Consider the following 20434-nt stretch of genomic DNA (forward strand, 5'->3'; position numbering starts at 1 on the left):
CCTGTTAACCAGAGCATCAAATCCACATACTTGCAATCTTTCTTCAATCCAAATCCCATCCAGATATAATCTTTGTAACTCTTCTTTGCACCCTTTCCACCCCTTGAAACGCTGAAGACCAAATCTGCACACAATCATCCAGGTGCGGTCTTATCAAAACCTTATAAAGAGGCAAAATGACTTTGTTATCTTTACATGTCAAGGTTTACAAATCTAACTCTTCATCTAAGGTAGCAGTAGCACTGTTCACCATGATAAATATATCTGGTTGATATATCTTAGCAAAGTGAGCACTCATTAATTGAACAATCTCATTATCTTCTAACATTAGAATACCATCTGCATTCATTAAAGTTATTCTTGCATATTCATTCTTTCTTTCTTTTGCTTGTGGCATAAGGATAAAATTCTTTTGGATTACCTTTAGCTTGCAGAGCCAATTTCTTTTCATACTTCAATGTAACTTTCCGGACCATACTCATTACTTTTCTGGCCTGAGCTTTATATATTTCGTAACTCATCTCACTCTCATTTTCATGATATTCTTTCCACATCATCTTCTTCTTGTGGATCTCTTGCTTAATAAGGTTGCACATCCATTTCACTCTCGAACTATTTATCTATTCTTTGTGAATAGGTATAAAATCAGATGGTGATGCATTTGAAACACTTTTTCAAAGATTACCACACACATTGATAATTTTTTTTCCCCCATTCAGTAACTGATACCATGGGACCAAAGATAGTATTCTCCAAAGTTTATCATATTTTCTAGCTTTGTAGTTCAACATATATCCTCTAATGGGAACATCGATATAATTAGATACTTCCCAAGAAAGCATGGAATGATTAGCCACCAACTGGTGGTAAAATAGTCATATATTCTTAACATAAGACTTCTGATGCTATGAAGAAATCCAACACTCTTTGACCTTGAGTTCAGTCTTTCACATGCTGCTTGAGAAAGTTGTCTCGCAACAATTCAATAAATTCCTCTTCCTTCTTATCATAAGACTTCTTTTTCTACCCAATCAATGTTTGGAAAATTAGTCACCCATAATGATCACTTGTTTAATAGACATAAGGCTAAATTGGCAACGCATTTCTTCATTCCCCTGCAACTGAGCCACCAGGTCTGTAGCAACATCCCACCTTATATTTCATTCTATTAGCCTCCACTTCACACCAGATACTCAAATTCACTGCTACATGAGACATTAGCACCATCATTGTTTTCTTGTGTTTCTAACCTAAATGGACTTAAGTCATCTGATATCATTAGTAGTACACAATCCCCCCCCCCCTATTTTGCCATCTCTTCTGTCGTTCCTGAAAATAGTATACCCATTATGCTCGATCCTAGTTACCTTATCTGATTCTCCAGGTTTCACTAATGCCAACAATCTTAGGCAACATCATATTCAATAAAGCAATGAACTCAGCCCTTTGTTTTTGATGCTCCTGGAACTTGTGTGTAGACATAAGAAATTACCCCCTAGCCTATTCTCATAATTAGATATGCAATTTATTTGGCTTTGTTGTAGAACTTTCTCTTTTCTCTCTCGAGACACACACTCAGAATGTCCAAATTCAAAGCATATATTTTCATTCCTTTTCGAGATGCATTTTCGAAGTCCCAACACAAAGTATATTTTCCCACTCCTTCGCTAGATACATAACCATGTTCAAAGCCATTCATATCTTTATCACTTTTGCATACCATAGCTGAACTTTTACACACATTTTTCACATTTCTCCTTTGATGAATCTCTGCATTAGGTCTGACACCAATAAGTAATTTTTCCAGGCTCCTGATGCCATATGAATTCATATGCAGGCTATCTTTCTTATACAGGTCTTTTCTGCCATTAAATACACTCCACACATCTAAAAACTCACATCCATTTCTTCGACACAGTCTGTACATAGAATCACTTGCTATCAATGTCCTTCTTCTTAACTCAGTACTGTCATATCCAGGAAACAAATGTACAATTTTTACTCTCTCACATTTTTTTCTCACTTCTTCCACCAGACCTTTCATATCCTCTCTCATACTATATTTGTAACTAGTTAGATTATTAGTTCTTCCTATCAGAACTACCATTTCTTTTACTTTTCTTTTCTGTTTTTCAATTATATTTGTCATATCTTTAATTTTCACCCCTAGGAAACTAGAATTAGTGATTCCTTTGGCAAGTGGAAATTTTAAGATTGAATCACCATACTATATCATCTCTTTATTCTTAGATTTTAATTTATTTGCCTTGTTGTTATTACTATAATGATTACCAAGTTCAGTGCTTCTTCTTGTTCTGATTCTTCCTCTTATTTTGTTAAACGTTTTTTTCACTTTTTCTAATTCTCTGGTCGATTTTATAATAATTTCTGTTAATGGGAATATCTCCAATGTCAGATTATCCTCGAATAAATTATTATCTGTAGCAATGCTCATTGAGACAAACATTGTCCTCTGTAGTAACAACTTGAGCTTTAGACACTGCGTGTTGTGACGTGCCATTCTTAAGTGTAGAAATAACTTATAATATTTCTACAATTATGTTATTAGCTGTAGTATAATAAATACACTAAAAACTATAATAATATACTAAAAATATACCAATAAATCTAAGAAAACACTCAAAAATCTAAGAAAACACTCAATAAATCAACAAAAATCACCAATCTTTCAGGAGCTTCCTAACAGCAAGTCTTTTCCAATTATTTTGCAAAATTTTCAATCTTTTCAAAAATTATAATGAAATTAACAATACATTGTCAGAGTGTAACAGGCAAGCAATTCAAAGAGATGGAATGCAACAAATCAGTTAACCTATAATAGTAAGTACTGCCTAATAGAAAGATTATATGAAATACATAATTATTAAAAGAACACATAAGACCACAGTAATAACTTTTAATTAATAAAGGTACAGATATTTCATATTAAAACTAATAGTACATCTTCAGTGTCACACAAACAATTATAGGAATGGAATACAAGTAATGAACATTCGATGGATCACCTATTAAAATACAATTGGTGTCGCAAGCTAGGAAATGATAGAAAATAATAACAAAAAATACCTCGAAAAATACATAATTAGTTATTTCTGATATTTACATAGAACGAGAATGTTGCAAACTTTGGAATTAGAATGGAGAGTCATTCTGATTTAAATTTGGATGGTGTATCAGAGGTTCTGAACTTTTTCGAAAGAGTCATTCATAGTTAAAACTGATTCTATTGAGAAGGTAAACATTATTATAGAGAAGGTAAATATTATATCCCCCCACATACATTGGTATGTGGGGGGATATCCTACTCCACATTTAATGTACCCCACATCTGTATATGTCAAACCTATGGTATTTTATTTAATTAAAGCCATTAATTAAATGATTTAAATTTTGTTTAACTAAAATTTATGTAAACTTAATTTTTGCTCTTTAAATTACATTTTTGTTAATGCAATTAAACTGTGTGAATGGACAATCGATTCCTTTGTAAAATAACAATATTATTATTATTCTAAGACTCCATGGAGTCAAAGACTCATCTAGGAGATCCCTTTTGTCATACACACAGCTCATTATACTGTGCCTTAAACCCATCAAATTTCTCTGTAGACACCATGCTCTCAGGCAATGCATTCACAACTGTCCATGCAAAAAACATGCTTCTCGGTCCCTTTCTCACACCCTCCTTATACAACTTCCAAGATGACCGCTTGTTCTCCCTGATTAACCCATCTTTCTCCTATTATCCATTAGACTCTGGGAAATTGCATCATCTCAACTTTTCTTCATATTCAACATTCCAGAGATCAGGAATTATTTTGGTCAACTGCCTCTGGTCACTCTCCAGCATCTCTTCATCCTTTTGAAAATCAGGTGAGCCGATCTGTGCATAGCAGTCCATATGTGGCCTAATGAGAGCTTTATAGAATGGAACCAGAATCTCCTTATTTCTACAAGTCAGTGTCCTCTGAATCATTGTGTTGTCCTCACAATTTTGGTATGTCATTTAAATTTTAGATCTTTATCTGCCATCACCAACATATTATTAAGCGAGACCTTCAGGCAGTCAGGGAAGGCCACATACTACACGCGCCAGTTATCAAACTTGTTCTTAAATTCATTCACACTGCTTGCACACACAATATCCAATGGCATTCCAATCACACAACACCCTATGAAGCCCTCACCCTCTTCTTAGCAGCATTCATTCCCCGCTCCCAAGGATTCCCTCTTGTCCTTTCCCCACCCTCCATAAAGCGAAAAATTCCATCAATTGAAATCCAATATGACCCTTTCAGAAGTTTGTAAGTCTCAATCATATCATCCCTATTTCTCTTGTGACATCCTTATCTAAAGTTCAGCATTGCAATTATCTTTTAAGTTGTGTTTGAAATCTTTGCTACATGGACCCTGAACTTCAACTTGCTATTTACTAACACTCCAAGATCCCTAGCCTGATCAGTTTCTTCTAGCATATTCGCACCAATATAATAAAACACTGGATATCTAATCATGCTAAAGTGCATGATTAGATATTACATTTACTGACATTGAACTGACATCCATTTTCCCATGTCCACGATTCCAGCCTATTCAAAAGTACTGCATCCCTGATTATCCTACCTATCTTTGCGTCATTAGCAAATAGCTGTATGTCGCTTGTCATATCCTTCCCAATATCATTAATGTACAGATCGAATAACAGTGGACCAAGGACTGATTTTGTGGTACACCACTACTTACCTTAAATCTTGCAGATTCACATCCCACATATAGCACTTTTTGATATCTGTGAATCAGTCATCCTCTTATTCATGCTAATATTTTATAATCCAAACCCATATTCTCCATTTATACAACAGTTTTCTATGCTGTATTCTATCAAAAGTCTTAGCAAAATCCAAAAATGTCATGGTGTATTCATTTCATACTAAGTGTATCCATACTAAGGCAAGTGATGTGAAGTCATTAGTCTCTATGTACGAGTTGCTCCAGTTGTGAAGTTACTTCATGTGCAAACTTTGTTTGCTTACACTTGGATAAAGGATTAAACCAAGGATATAATTTCTTGGCATCTTTAATTTGTAGTGTATTCATTCCCCTTGTCTAGTTCAATGGTAACATTATTATAGAATGCGATCAAGTTGTTAAAATACGACCTTCCCTTAGTAAACTCATGTTGTTCATTGCAAAGTAGAGATTTACTGTCAACCCATTTATGAATTTGAGCCCTAACCAATTTTCCCAAAATCTTCACCATGACTCCTCAGATACTGATTGGTTAATAGTTGGATACATTGATCTTTGCATCACCCTTGTGCAATGGGATTACCCTACACACCTTTCCATTGCTTGTGGAATGCTTTCCATTTCTGTGGAATCTTCCCTCTTCTGAGGCTCAAATGATATAGCCTGGTCAAAGGAATAACCAGTTCAGCTGAACACTCTTTTAGCACCCATGCTGATATCCTATTCCCTATTGCTGAATTCTTATTCAGTTTATACAACTGCTCTAATACCTCCTCTTCATACACCTAAGTTTCTTCAGAAGAGATAGCAGTGAACTCACACTGCTACCTCTTCAGAAGAGTTATTCTTTCATATTTGTTTTTTCTTTTATTTGCAGCATATCGATAGAATTCTTGTGGATTTTCTTTAACTTGCAAAGCCATCATCCTTATGCACAAGGTATTCCTTCCACATCATCAGTTTCTTACAAATTTCTTGTTTAATAAGATTATACATCCATTTGACTCCTATCCTATTTATTCTTTTAACTCTTGTGGCACATTATTTTCTAATTTAATTTTTAAATTAAGTATTTTTTAAATGCTTTCCATGCACTGTCAATATTCTTCCCATCCAGCAACTGATATTATTCCGCTGAAGTCAGTATACCCCCCTCAGTTGGTCGATTTCCTGCTTTGTAGTTTAGCATGTATGGAACATTTATAAACTTAGTCACTTCCCAAGTGAGTATGGCATGATCACTGTCACCAAAGGCAGAATAGTTACGTCCTTAACTGAAACACCCTCTGAGACTATAATCAAATCTAACACTCTTTGACCTTGACTTCCTTCTGTCACATGCTGCTTGAGGAAGTTGTTTATATCACATTTATATATAAAACATTAACGGTGAACAAGCATGCATTGAGAGAATTACTGATTCGAAGTTCATGCATCATAGAATCCATGACTTTCATAACTTGAAAATAATGGTTATATATGCTTCAAGTATCATAATAATATTGTGAAAGAATAGACCCCATATGTAATGAAAGGTGAAGATTTAATTAGATATTTATGCATAAATGATATATGAGTGATACTGTGTGACCCATTAGGTAACTTGTTATTGACCTGTGCTGGGAATTATACCATATACTGTTAGATTTAATGGTCATAAATTTAATTATGTGTATTAAATCATTAAATGTTTGCCAGTTATCTTTTTTTAAAATATTTACCTGTCCACAATTCTGTATAGAAATTTAGAAATTCTTCTAACTTCAATTCGGTGTTTAATTTTATGTTTTCGTAAGTCTCCTGCTAATATTACATAATTATTATTTATTTATTTTATTATATATATTTTGAAACTGATTATAAAATTCTCTGATTATAATGTTCTCTTCCTTCTTCTGGGGCATACAAACCAATTATTGTTCGATAACCTCTATCCATTTTTAGTCTTGCTTCTATTATTCTTTCCTCCCATAATTTATAATGTTTTTATTAAATTTATAAATAAAATTTTATAAATTGATAATGTAACTGTTTTGAAAGGCAGTTATGAATCCAATCATAACTCCTGCTTGTGCTCTTTGATTTCTGTCAACTCCACTATATATTACATTAAAATTTTCACTTCTCAAGATTCCTTTTAATTTCTTTTTTGTTTCAGTGATTACTGCTATTTGAAAATTTCTTTCATTTAATATTTGGTCTGATTCTATTTCTTTATATGCTATACCTTTTATGTTCCAGTTTGCTATATGTATTATATTTTGTTTTTTCCATTTTCGTTTTCCATATATTCACTCCAATTACCTTTTTCTGTCAGCCTAAAAGTAGAATAATATAAATAGAAAGCTATTTAGCTATTTAATACATACATACACTATTCCATTGTTTACCTATATGTGGCCCAGAGAGTTTTGGAGAGAAGAATGCTGCACATAACAAAAAGTGATAGAATTAGAAATAATAGAAATTAGAGAGATGACTGAAGTAGCAGATAACAGTTTTACAGTGGAGATGGGCTGGCCATATTAATAAACTACAGATGAAAAGTGGACAAAATTAAGTACTGAGCGGATACCAAGAAAAGGAAAGGTTGCCAAAGAACAAGTTCGAGGGATGATCTACAAAGGTTTGACATGGGATAATTGACATTGGCTAGGACAGAAAGAATTCGAAAGTTATGGGGAAGGTCAATATACAGCAGTAGATGGAAACAAGCAAAAATAGAAGACTATTTTTATGATAGTGAATGTTATATAATATTTAAGGAATAAAAAACTCAATGTAAAAATATGCAGCATTATTAGGGTATCCACCTGAAATTGTTTTTTTTTTATTAATAATTATATAAATTTATATCAAGATTTGCTGTGTGATGAGTTTTTTTCACTAATAAAATTTCATTTGTAAAGTTCAGATATTAAAGAAAATTATCTTCAATATGAATTACTTACTAATAAATTATCCCAACAAACAGTTTCCAAGTTACTACAAGATTACAAAAAGATATTGTACATATAAGGAAATAAATACCTGTGCTTGTGTTAGTTCTTGTTGCAACATTTCACTTAAATGTCCCTGAGCTTCAAAATGCCTCATGCGATCAGCTATTAAGTTTTGCTGATACACCTCTTTTGTAGTAGACTGCTCATGTTTTGTAATTTGCTGTTCCTTTTGTGAAAGCTATCAAAATATGTTTCATTTAGTTATCAATGACACTATGTTAAAATATTAACATTTGATGCGAAATGTTTTTACACATGTAAACTGTTCAAATCTAATAATGATGATAATGATATACATTTATATATTTATTATGCTGATATATTTATTATATTCACAGTACTCTGCTCTGATTTCTTTGATTCAGGCCCCACTACTATTTGCTCACTAATGGTGGAGATGGCATCTTGGGAGTCATTTATACTTTTTATGTGATTCATCATCTACTGGAATCTCTGCATAAAAACTTTTTTTTATATATGTTTGTAAAACTACCATAAAAACAGTAATAAAAAAAAAGTCATGGGCATCATTATACTGTTCTTCCTTTTACACATTTGTGAGTTAGCTGTAGTAGAAACAGTGTATGAGTGGATTTAATTGACAACTTATTCACTGTCAGAGCTTCAAAACTATCTTAAAAACAGTAATAAAAAATGTCATGGGCATCATTATACTGCTCTTCCTTTTAGACATTTGTTAGTTAACCATAGCAGAAACAGTGGGTGGGTAGATTTAATTCGACAAGCTATTCATTGTCAGAGCTTCCAGTATACAATTCTTCCCCCCACCACCACCACAAAAAAAATCCTCAGTTCTTCTCCTCTTTTCATTGATAATGCTCAGCTTAACAGTCAAATTAATTTCACAGACTGACACTTAATCCTAACCTTTTCTTGACACAAACATTACTTTTCTAGTATCCTTGGCTTACAAAAAAAAAAAAAATATATATATATATATATATATATATTTCACATCCATTTTTGCTCGACATATTACTTTACATCTGTCCAACTTTTAGCTTTGCACAAATCCAAAATCTGCCATACCTTGGATACCACTATCACATTTGGACTAGTGCACCAAAAACTTCTCTAAAAAAATTTTAATGCTATCCAGAAGAGGACACTCTGGTTAATCAATGAATTCCCATTTCTCTCTCTTCCCCCCCCCCCTTTCTCTCATAGATATTTCCATGGGCACCACTATTCAGCAGAACTAGCATCGATCATATTCTCTATTTCTACTAAACCTGCAATAACACAAGCAACAACTACCCAGCATCCTTTTACAACTGAATTGCTGATTCACTAAACCTGCTACTACTATGTATCTTTCAATTCAATCTGCCTCAGTTCCATAGAACAGCCTTTCATGTGAATTATTTCCCAAAGATTACAACCTCGAGCTCTTCAAGAAGAGCATCAACAATATTATTATTCTCCCTACTCCTGCCCACATATAGCGCTGATTTGTCATAAGCCTTGTGGACTATCATGTGAGAGGAGCAATATAAAAGAGATAGTATACTTAAAACTATTTTAACAAACAGATTCCAAATTAGTATAACATTATGTCAAAAACAACTTTCATAAAATAAAAATAAAAAAAAAGAAAGAAATGCTTGTGCAAGTTCTTATTCTCCTAATCACAAACAGCTGGAGTGATGTATAATTTTTGTAGCATTATAGTAACAGAATAGCAACTTGAGAAACAAAAAGTATATGCTATTATGTGAATTACTTAATTACCTTTTCTTGTTAACTAAACAAATTTTACTGTCCAAATTAACAGAATTTACCAGTCACTCAACCAAAGAATAATTTTTTTCGACTTTATATAACATCATATAATCAGGTGCATGAGGTGTTGATTGGATGTTAATAAGGTTGTGGGAATGGATGATATATCACCACATATTTTTAAGGAATGTGCACAACAGTTATGCCTGGTTATTTAATGACAGTCTAGTAGTCGTTAAGGTTCCTAAGGAGAGGAAAGAAGGCAAAATAGTACCACTCCACAAACATGGTTCTAGGACAGAAGTTTCCAATTATAGACTAGTTTGTATAACAGCAGTTTTGTGATCAAGGTGTTGGACAGATTGGTTAGGAATAGAATATAAGAATGGGCTAATGGACATAGTATTCTTTATGATGGTGCATGGATTTGTAAAGGATAGGTTCTGTTTTAGCAATTTATTTGCATTTTATAAGAAAACAAGTGTGTTAGATAAGGGAGAATAATATACAGTGATATTATTGGACTTTGCAAAAGCGTTTGATGGATTACCACATAAGTTGGTGTATACACAAGCTGCTGAGAATGGGAATGGATAGAATATTGGTTAGATGATGAATTGGATATAAACAGTATTGATGTGAACACAGATTGATAAGAAAATAATTATTTATTAACTTAAAAGCTAATATTTTGCTGGTATTATATCCAGCATCTTTAGAGCACACAAACAAAGTTTGTATAAGTATAAGTACTAGTATAAGTAATTGCAGCATGCAACACTAAAGACTTTAAGACTAAAGTCCTAATAAGGTGCCACCTAAGTTAAAAAAAAAAACAGTAGTCCAAAGTTTGAAAAAAATAAAATTAAAATAAATAAATATTACTTTGGTCTTAGGATGACTGTCTCCCAAATCTTTGGTAGATTTATACAGCCATACTTGTTAAGGTTTGGAGTATGTTTTAAGACTTTTGCTGATTCCAGGAACAACCTCTCTGACTTGTAGAAGCTTCTGTGCAGTACTTTTGTTTTTTTCCAATTGATCCTGTGTGCTGGGGTATCCAAAGCATGGTCTGCTAGATGCGACTTGCCATAACAAAAGTACCAGATATATTTTTTCTGTTCACTGAGGCAGATGTCCACAGTTCTTCCTCTCTGTCCGTAGTAGGTTCGATGACAAGAACAAGGCACTTCATAGACTCCTGGATGTGATAAAGAAGTGAATCTGTCCTTAGATGAATGGATGAGAGTTGCCAATTTCACATAAGGTTTAAATGCAGTGTGCAGTTAGCGTTTGTTAAGTACCCTAGATATCTTTTCAGATGTGCCTTTAATGTACGGGATGGTGATAGGTTTGTTGTAGTCTTCTAGCATGCATTAAAAGCACATGTGAAAAGATATCTAGGGTGCTTAACAAACACCAACTGGCAACTGTATTTAAACATTATGCGAAATTGGCAACTCTCATCCGTTCACCTAAGGACAGATTCACTTCTTTATCACATCCAGGAGTCCAAGAAGTGCCCTGTTCTTGTTATCGAGCCTACTACGGACAGACAGGAAGAACTGTGGACATCCAACTCAGTGAACACAAAAAACATAACCGGCACTTTTGTTATGGCAAGTCGGGTCTGGCAGACCATGCTTTGGATACCCCTGCACACAGGATCAATTGGAAAAAAACAAAAGTACTGCACAGAAGCTTCCACAAGTCAGAGAGGTTGTTCCTGGAATCAACAGAAGCCTTAAAACATACTTGAAACCTTAACAAGTATGGCTGTATAAATCTACCAAAGATTTGGGAGACAGTTTTCCTAAGACCAAAGTAATATTTATTTATTTTAATTTTATTTTTTTCAAACTTTGGACTACTATATTTTTTTTAAAACTTTGGATTACTATTTTTTTTTTTTTTTTTTAAAGTTAGATAGTGCCATATTAGGACTTTAGTCTTGTGTTGCACACTGCAATTACTTATACTAGCCCCACTATTACACTGAATTGTGGTTGTCTCGCATTTGTAACAAACTTTGTTTGTGTGCTCTGAAGATGCTGGATATAATACCAGCGAAATATTTGCTTTTAAGTTAATAAATAGTTATTTTCTTATCAATCTATGTTTGCATCAATACCATTTAAATCCAATTCAACATGTGTGACGAACACATAAGCCTATCCACGGATTGGTTAGATGAGTCAGAGATTGAATCTGAACGATACTAGCAAGTTGTGTATGATGGAGTGTCTGAAAACAGGAGGATAACAAGTGGAATGCCACAGGGTTCTGTTACTGGACCTTGCTGTTTAACTTGTTTTTAAATGATATATCATGTGAAATAACTTGGAATCTTCAGCTGTTTGCTGATGATGCAAAGTCGGGGAAAATTATAAGTAGCACTTCTGATGTTAATTCCTTTCAATAAAATTTGAATAGACTTTTGGCTTGAACAAATGAGTAGGATTGTAGTTTTAATATTTATAAGTGTAATGTGTTGCATTTTGGAATGTAGAAATACAATGCTGTGTACCTATACTGATGGCACTGTACTCAAAGAAGTGGATGACATTCGAGAGTAATGGTTGACATCAGACTGTCAACAAAGTAGACTGACAAACAAGAAGGTGGTTGTGACACTATAAAGCACTGATCAGATCACACTTGAATTATTGCGCACAGATTTGGTTACCTAGTTTTCACCTGTGATGTGGAAACATTGGAGAGGATCCAGAGACAAGTGACTAAGACAATATCAGGGTTCTGGACTGTTGGCAATGGAGAAAGGTTGAAGAAACCTGGATTGTTGCAGAGTTTGGTGAATAGGAAGAAAAGAGGTGATATAATAAAGATGTTTAAGTTTGTAAAGGGATTTTATTGGATTAATACATAAGGGATTATAAAAAGAGTAGAAAGCAAGAGGGGGAAGAATCCGAGGTCATGAAAGTTATATAAGAGTGTTGAAAAAGAAGGGTGTAATGAGTAGATTTTTTACTTGGAGAATTGTGGGTGAATAAAATGTATTAGCAGAACACATTAATGCAGGGAGTATCAAGGATTATTAAGGTTCAGTATGATAAATATGTTGTTGGGTGAATGAATTTCTGATAATGAGTCTGCTGACTCCATAGAGGATGTGATGATGATGATAATAATAATTATAATAATATTATTTAAGATAGAAACTAAATTTTGGCCTATCACGAAACAATCCATCACATCCAATTCATCATCCTAAAATTTTCCACGTGTTAATTTTAAATTACACGATAAAGAATCAGATGTTGGGTGCTTAAACGTCAAAGATATATAACTGAGAGGAGACCTCCACATAGCCTTTCAAGAATTGCAGAGAACCGACCAGGGCTTCTGACCAATTGTCCAATCCTCACCTTCTCGTGGTGCACCCTGTTGGATACCTACTTGGATACTCAACGAACAAGGATGGGCTGGCAATTTAGGATTTAGCTGACCAAATTGTATTCTTATTGGTTAAACTAAAATAAAAAAATGATGGTACAACATGACAAAATTTCATTTCGGCTTGGGCGTCGCCCGGTTAAACAAGGCCCCCGTTGTTTTCGCCAGGGAACCAGGGCAAACAGCAAAAAGTCTGCTACTGGAACAAATCTGAAAACACACCCCAACTCAACATCACCACAGTTAAAGATCAGTACTATCAACATAAGAAGCCTGAATGGCAAAGAAATGGAGCTAGCTGAGGAATTAGATAAGTACCAGATCGACATAATAGGGGTGACTGAAACAAAAAAGATAAAAACTGGTGAGATCTTTCTGAACAATAAATACAAAATATTATATTCAGGAAATGACAATCAAGGAAAAGGAGTAGGCATAGTATTCAACACAAAATACGAGGCTAATCTTCTTGGGCAGGCAGTCTTAAGTAGAGTGATGTGGGCAAATATCAGAATGGGGAATTGGACAATGAGACTTATTTGTGCCTATGGTCCTACAGAAGGTTCTACTAAAGTAGAAGTGGAGAAATTTTTTGATGCTTTAGAAAAAAGCAACTGACAAAATGAAAAAGGAAAAGTTTGTCCTTGTTGGGGATCTAAATAGCAGAGTTGGAAATTATTGTGATACATACAGAAATATTTTTGGAAAATTTGGAGAAATGAGCAAAGCTAATAATAATGGCAAATGCTTGTTGGATTTCTGCTCAGGACATGGACTGGTTATTACTAACACCATGTTCCAACATAAAAATGTGCACAAATTCACATGGAGAGAAGAGGCAAGGAATAAGAAAAGTATCATTGACTATGTTATTGTTGATAGTGATGCTTTCTCCCTGGTGCCGGACGCAGAGTGTAGAGAGAATTTGAAATTGGAAGTGATCACTATTTAGTCTTGAGCAGGATAAAATTAAATTTGATATTGAAAAGAATAATATGTAAGAAAGTTTTAAAGCGAAAAAAAGTTGAGCAGCTCTCAGATGTTAACTGTAGACTGAAATACACAAAGATTATTGAAGAAAAAATGAAAGAGTTTGAGAACAGGAATCAAACCTTGGAGATTCAGTGGCAAGCCTTAAAGAAAGCCCTGAATGATTCAGCTAGAGAGGCATGTGGTGAAGTTGTCTGCAAGGATAGAAAAATTAGAACTCCATGGTGGACACAGGAAGTTAAAGAGGCAGTGAAGGAAAACAAGAAAGCATGTCAAAAGTTCCTTGCAAATAAGTCAGCTTGTGCTCTTAGAGAATACAGAGACAAATGTAAGAAAGCTAAACACTGTGTAAAACTAGCTAAACAAAAGTCATGGGAGGACTTTGGAAAGAATATAGAAAATAAATATCAAGAAGGTGGCAAAATATTCTGGAGATTGTTGAAGAAGCTTAAGAATGGAGGAAAGAGTGCTGTAAAAGGAGTTAGAGATGATAAAGGTGACATGAAAAGGGGGGGGAAAGTTATCCTTGAAGTATGGAGTAATTACTTTGAAAAACTGCTAAATGAAACAAGGAGTGATGACAGCACAGTGGTAAAAAACACTGACCAGGCATGCAGTCAGGAATACATATCCATACTTGAAGTAGAAAAAGCCATCAAAGGGTTGAAATGTGGAAAGGCAGCAGAAGCAGATGATATTCGACTAGAAATGCTGAGGTATGGTGGTATAAAAGTCTTACAGTGGCTGCACTGCATAGTTCAGAAAGCCTGAACAGAGGGACGGATTCCCGATGATTGGAGTAGAGCTCTCATAGTACCCATATATAAAAAGGGAAATAAAACTGAATGTGAGAATTAAAGTGGTATTTCCCTACTGAGTGTTCCTGGCAAGATCTATGCAAGCACACTTTAGATACAGTTGAGAAGAATTGTGGAAGAGAAGCTTGGTGAAGAACAAGCTGGATTCAGGACAAATAGAGGCTGTCAGGATCAGATCTTCACTTTACGACAAATAGTAGAGAAAGCATGGGAACATAACAAAGATCTGTATTTAAGTTTTGTCGATTTGGAAAAGGCATATGACAAGGTGCCAAGAGAGAAGCTATTCACTACACTACAGTTATATGGTGTCAATGGGACAATACATCAAGCTATACTTAGTCTTTATTTGAGATGTAAGTCAGCAGTTAGAAATGAAGGAAGTACAGGAAGATGGTTTAATGTTAAATCTGGTGTGAGACAAGGATGTACATTATCCCCTCTGTTATTCATTATCTATATGAATCACATTATGAAGGAATGTGGTATTAAACATGATATCAAATTTGGAGATGTTAATGTCAGCTCTTTGCTTTATGCGGATGATGTTATACTTCTAAATAAATCCGCTACAAGTCTGCAAGATTCTCTGACTAAATTGAATAACTGTTGTAATACATATGGTATGAAGGTGAACATTAAAAAGACAAAGACAATGAAAATAGGCAGACTCATTGAAAATGTCAACTGTGTTGTGAATGGAGAACCTGTGGAACAAGTAAAACATTTCAGCTACTTAAGCACGATTTTTAGTGAAGATGGTAAATTAAATATAGAAATAAACAACGGAATCAGCAAAGCTGCTATGGTGGGAAGTCAATTGAATAAATTCATATGGAATAAGAGAGAAATTAGTCAGAACACTAAATTAGCTCTATACAAGACAGTGTTCAAACCAGTATTAACTTATGGATCTGAGAGCTGGGTCAGATGTAAAACACTTGACCAAAGACTAGAGACCGCAGATATGAGAGTCCTGAGAAAGATTATAAGCGTGACAGATGACATCAATGGCAATATCATATTAAAAACAAGGATATTAGGAAAGAACTTGACATTGTCAGCATCCAGGAATGCATTGACAGAGCTAATCTCAGGTGGTATGGTCACTCAAACAGAATGCGCGAAGAAAGATTAGCAAAACAAGTGTTCTCTGCAGGTTGGCAGCAAAACGACCTAGAGGAAGACCAAGATATAGGTGGCTTAATACGGTACAAAGTGCCTTAGACGATAGAAATATAAGATCTGATAATGTTGGAGTCTTCACAAGTAACAGACTGATTTGGAGGAAAATGATATAGGAGGATTGATACGGTACAAAGTGGCTTAGACGATAGAAATATAAGATCTGATAATGTTGGAGTCTTGACAAGTAACAGACTGATTTGGAGGAAAATTGTAGAGGAAGTTAGTAATGATATAATTTTTTTTCATGTAGTACTATCATATCCTGTACATTTCTTGAGGGTACATGGCAGGAATTTGATGATGATGAGAATCAGATGTAATCATCATGGTTGTAATGAAACACTGAAAACGAATTATTCTTGGGTTGACAACTAGTAAAGTCTCTTAACTTGGATGGTGGAATTTTCAGTTAACAGGGAAAGGTAATTAAGCATATTATGATATTGACATCCTTCTTTGTTTTTTTTGTGTTACTAACAACTATTATACATACATTGTACATATTGTACTGCAAAAATTATATACCAGTGAAGAATTTCACAAATCCTTTGTTTTCACCAACTGCAATACACTGTTGGCTGCTATCAGATACTGCCCTTCTGTATAGATTTTCCACTAAATGCTGATAAACATACATATACACATCTATGAAAATGTTAGTAAGCTAGATATACTGGTTTTATCTTTGGTTGACTAAATGTGAACCTCACAGAAAGTGCTCTACAGAGTTCTGACTAAATAGAGAGTGCTGATCAGGCTAACATTTCTTTAAATGATGTTATCACAGCCTTTGTATAGCATGCTGCATTATCATACTGATACTCAAATGTGCCATTTTCATAGAATCACCTCAAAATAGGCTATATAGTATTGTCAAAAATGTCAACAAAACATTTTTCTGGACATTATGATAAAGTCTAAATAAAAATCAAGAGAAACATCTTCACATCATAAAACCACACTCAACAGATGGGATGATACATTCTGATAACAATATTCTCTTGTTAAAGGCTGTACACCAAAAGGCCCATCTTATTGAGAGTGTGTAAAGAGATTAATTGCTTCATACCATAGTTTTTAACAGTCCACTATCCAATTATAGAAGTCCAAGAATCTGTAGATTAGTAACGTTAATACTGTTTCATATTCCAGCATTATTCAAGCATTCTATTTGTATGTAAACTCAACTGCTTGTACAGCCCTTTCATCCATGAACAATATCATCTCATAAATGGTGTGCAGGGAGGAATTTGGTTTGAAGTGAACTTTCTATCACATCATATTTTCTTCATCAAGTACTAGCAATGACATATGCAGCAATGGTCTATTTAAAATTGCTGGTACAGATAGCATATACAATCTCCAATCAACAAAATGTGAGTTTTAATCCTATCATGGGCATGGATGTTTGTGACTGTGTTTAAATGGCAAGTGTGAAACAACCAACCTGATTATTGCAGTCTGAAATTGCTTGAAAAACTTCTATTTGGTCTCCATAGCAGAGTTTCTGGATCAGGTAAAAATGGGGAGGGGGGGGGAATTAATTAAAAAAACATTCTACAATAAAATTCCTCTACTTCTTCCATACTGAAGCCTTCTGAGGGACTACAGGCACAAATAAGCCTGCTTGTCTAATTTCCTATTTTGAAATTTGTCCACACCACTAAAATTGCCTATCATTCAAGGAGTTATCTTTGAGTTATTCCAAATGATATTCTTTTCTTTCCCTGATCATTACTATCCGAATTAACATCTTATTTATTAATTAGAAGTATCTCATCTGTTTTTATATTTCCTTTATCTTAGTAACACTAATTATGATGGCATGGTATTTATGTAATTCTGCTAGCTCCACTTCTCAATTGATGCTTCTGTTGAACTGCATTTATATTCACTTCTGTTGAATTTGAGGTTTTTCTAGTTATAGACTTTTCACTATTCACCCTGGTTCCCTGAGAAAACCAGTAGGGGAGTGTGTTAAACTGGGTGATGCCATGGCCAGCATACATTTGATGGCATTACACAGTTATGTTTGTGTGCAGTTTGAGCCTGACACAAATACAAAATACAATGTGGTTGAATTAGTTCCAAATTGAAAGCCTATTCATTCAGATGGATCCAATATCCAGATGAACACCTAGTAACAGGATACAGGGAAGATAAAGACTGGAGATTGAATCATAAACCTTATTTCTGTTGTCTGCCCTCCTCACAGACTATGTGGAGGCTTCCTCCCAGTTTTCTAGATTTGACTCTTGAGCAACTATGAGTAGCTGTTTTACTTTCATATAATAATTTGATATTGACTAGCAATCATCTGAAATAAATTTAACTTGTGGTAAGCTAAAGTACATTATGAAAATTGTGCAATTCACTAAAGGCATGGCTAAAACAGTAATAAGATTCCCATCTTAAATGCTAACTTGAATATATTAATTGCAAAGAACTCAACATTACCATATTCTGAACTTAAAGGAATACTTAGAAAATAATTTTAAAATAGCATAATAAACTAAGTAAAGCCTTATGTTATGGTTAATGGTGATTAACCATCACATATCTTAAGAGAGATTTAGAATACATGAGTATACAGGGGATTTCAAAAAGAAAGTAATCATCTAATTTTAAGCAGGATAAAAAGGAACACCATATAGAAGAAGAAAAAAAATATATATATATACATATGCAGTATTTGATTCTTTTTAGAATTTTACACTAAAAAGAATCAAAGTCAAGCTGCTTCAGAGGCAAACTGCATAGAAAATTAATTTTTAAATGTATCCACTGTTTCAAAAGTTGAAACGTGATGTTCTCATGTTCACTAAATGACATGGACCTGGTTAAAAAAAAAAAAAAAAAAGGAACGTGATGTCTCATAAGTTATTGATGAGCATACACATAAAGTCTACAATAATTAATGCCAACAGAGAAGACAGGAAATTACATCCTTATGGATCCTACAAGATTAATATTGACATAACATACCATTTGCTGCTATTAAATGGAGAAATCTGCTTTGTGCAAGGCTCTAGTCAACTAGAGAGATTGTTTTCCCTTCCTCCCCAAAACCCCTATGGTGAGTCTTCTTATGGAGCAAATAGAAATAGCCAGAATCCCTGCACTATATTTAAGTATACTGATAACACCCTGATTATTTGGGAGGACAGCAAGGATCTATACGTGCATGTAAACCATCATAATAATCAGCATAGTATAGATGTTTTATTCTAGATATAAATAAAAAAAATATTTTCATTTATGTCGCTACATTTCCTCGTTTCAGTCGCTATGTTACTGGCAAACATTTACTGATTATGCATAAAGGATAAGTGTACCCATTTATAGTAGCTGTATGTGACGTTGATATCACGTGGTGCTTCATATGTAAATCGTGGGAGGGGTCCTAATGCAAAGCTAACTCAGTGTATAAGCACATTTGTCTTTCAATAATCTACTGTGATGAGTCTGAAGATGGTTGATGATACCGAACATATTCCACATGAGTAATGTAATGTGTGACTGTGCAATGTGATGTTTTTTATTTTTCTTATACTTCTTTTCTAAATCTTGGTGCCATGATGCACAATTTCAAAACAGTGAGATCCTGTAGACATAACTTAGCTCCATTGTTCTCTCTAAGCTGCTTGGCAATGCAGTGAGTGAATGCTCAAACGCACACTCATTTGTTGCTGAGCAAACTGAAATTTAAAAAAAAAAAAAACACTGCTGGTTCTAAGTCATTATTTACATGGTTGTTTTTGCTTTCCTTTCTTAATGCTCTAGATATTTTAATTGATTTATGAACTGCCACTGGATTGGTCCACTTAGGTCATATGATCTTAGCTGGCTAGCAGACCTCATTAACAAATAAATAGGTGGCCTTCCTATTTTCAAATGGATGGGAAAGAGATGACTGGCTGAAGTAATTGCTTTACTACAATTATCTAGCAGAAGAAACCACTGAAGCTTGTGAGATAGACTCAAAGCCCTGTATGAAGGTGATGTCATTAAACGCCATTTTGAAATGATGTTTAATGACACTTGATTTTTGATGACATTTGTAATTCCAAATTAAAAAAAAAAAAAAAACTTTTAAAGTGCTGTGCAGTCATCAGGACATATAAAAATTTTCTGCTCAGAGCACTAACAGGTCCAAGCAGCTGTAAAAAAATTTAAAGGGAATATTGCTTAGCTCCATTTCAAAATCAATCATGAGCCAGAACTTCCCAGTTGTTTATGTTAGATTTTAATGCATATTTACCTTGAGATTATCCTTGAAACACTTCTTGTGCTCTCCTTCAGATCCAAGATGATCTGCTTTAGGATACAAATATCTAGCATATGGATGATTAGATCAATTTAGTGAAGTAATGAAAATCACTGGGGTGCTTAAGGGTCAAAGCTGTATAACTGAGAGGAGGCCTCCACATAGCCTTTAAAGGAATGCAGAGAACCAACAGGGTTCTCTGCATTCCTTTCTGACCTAATGTCCAATCCTCACCTTCTCGT

The 20434-nt window shown here is 34.2% G+C and overlaps 1 protein-coding gene across 3 annotated transcripts in view; it reads right to left on the reverse strand.

Moving 5' to 3' along the window:
* The window catches only part of LOC150092414 (golgin subfamily A member 2-like), a 380033-nt gene that overhangs the window by 104193 nt on the left and 255406 nt on the right, over positions 1-20434 (reverse strand). For all 3 annotated transcript variants that reach the window (XM_090415174.1, XM_090415173.1, XM_090415175.1), the window contains exon 16: positions 7801-7950. In XM_090415174.1, coding sequence (XP_090271300.1) covers positions 7801-7950 — 150 coding nt within the window. The remainder of the gene's footprint in view (positions 1-7800; positions 7951-20434) is intronic.

The sequence above is a fragment of the Typopeltis vanoorti genome, chromosome 26, assembly GCF_054136105.1.
Source record: "Typopeltis vanoorti isolate ZY-2024b chromosome 26, IOZ_Tvanoo_1.0, whole genome shotgun sequence".
In the NCBI taxonomy this organism is placed as follows: domain Eukaryota; kingdom Metazoa; phylum Arthropoda; class Arachnida; order Uropygi; family Thelyphonidae; genus Typopeltis; species Typopeltis vanoorti.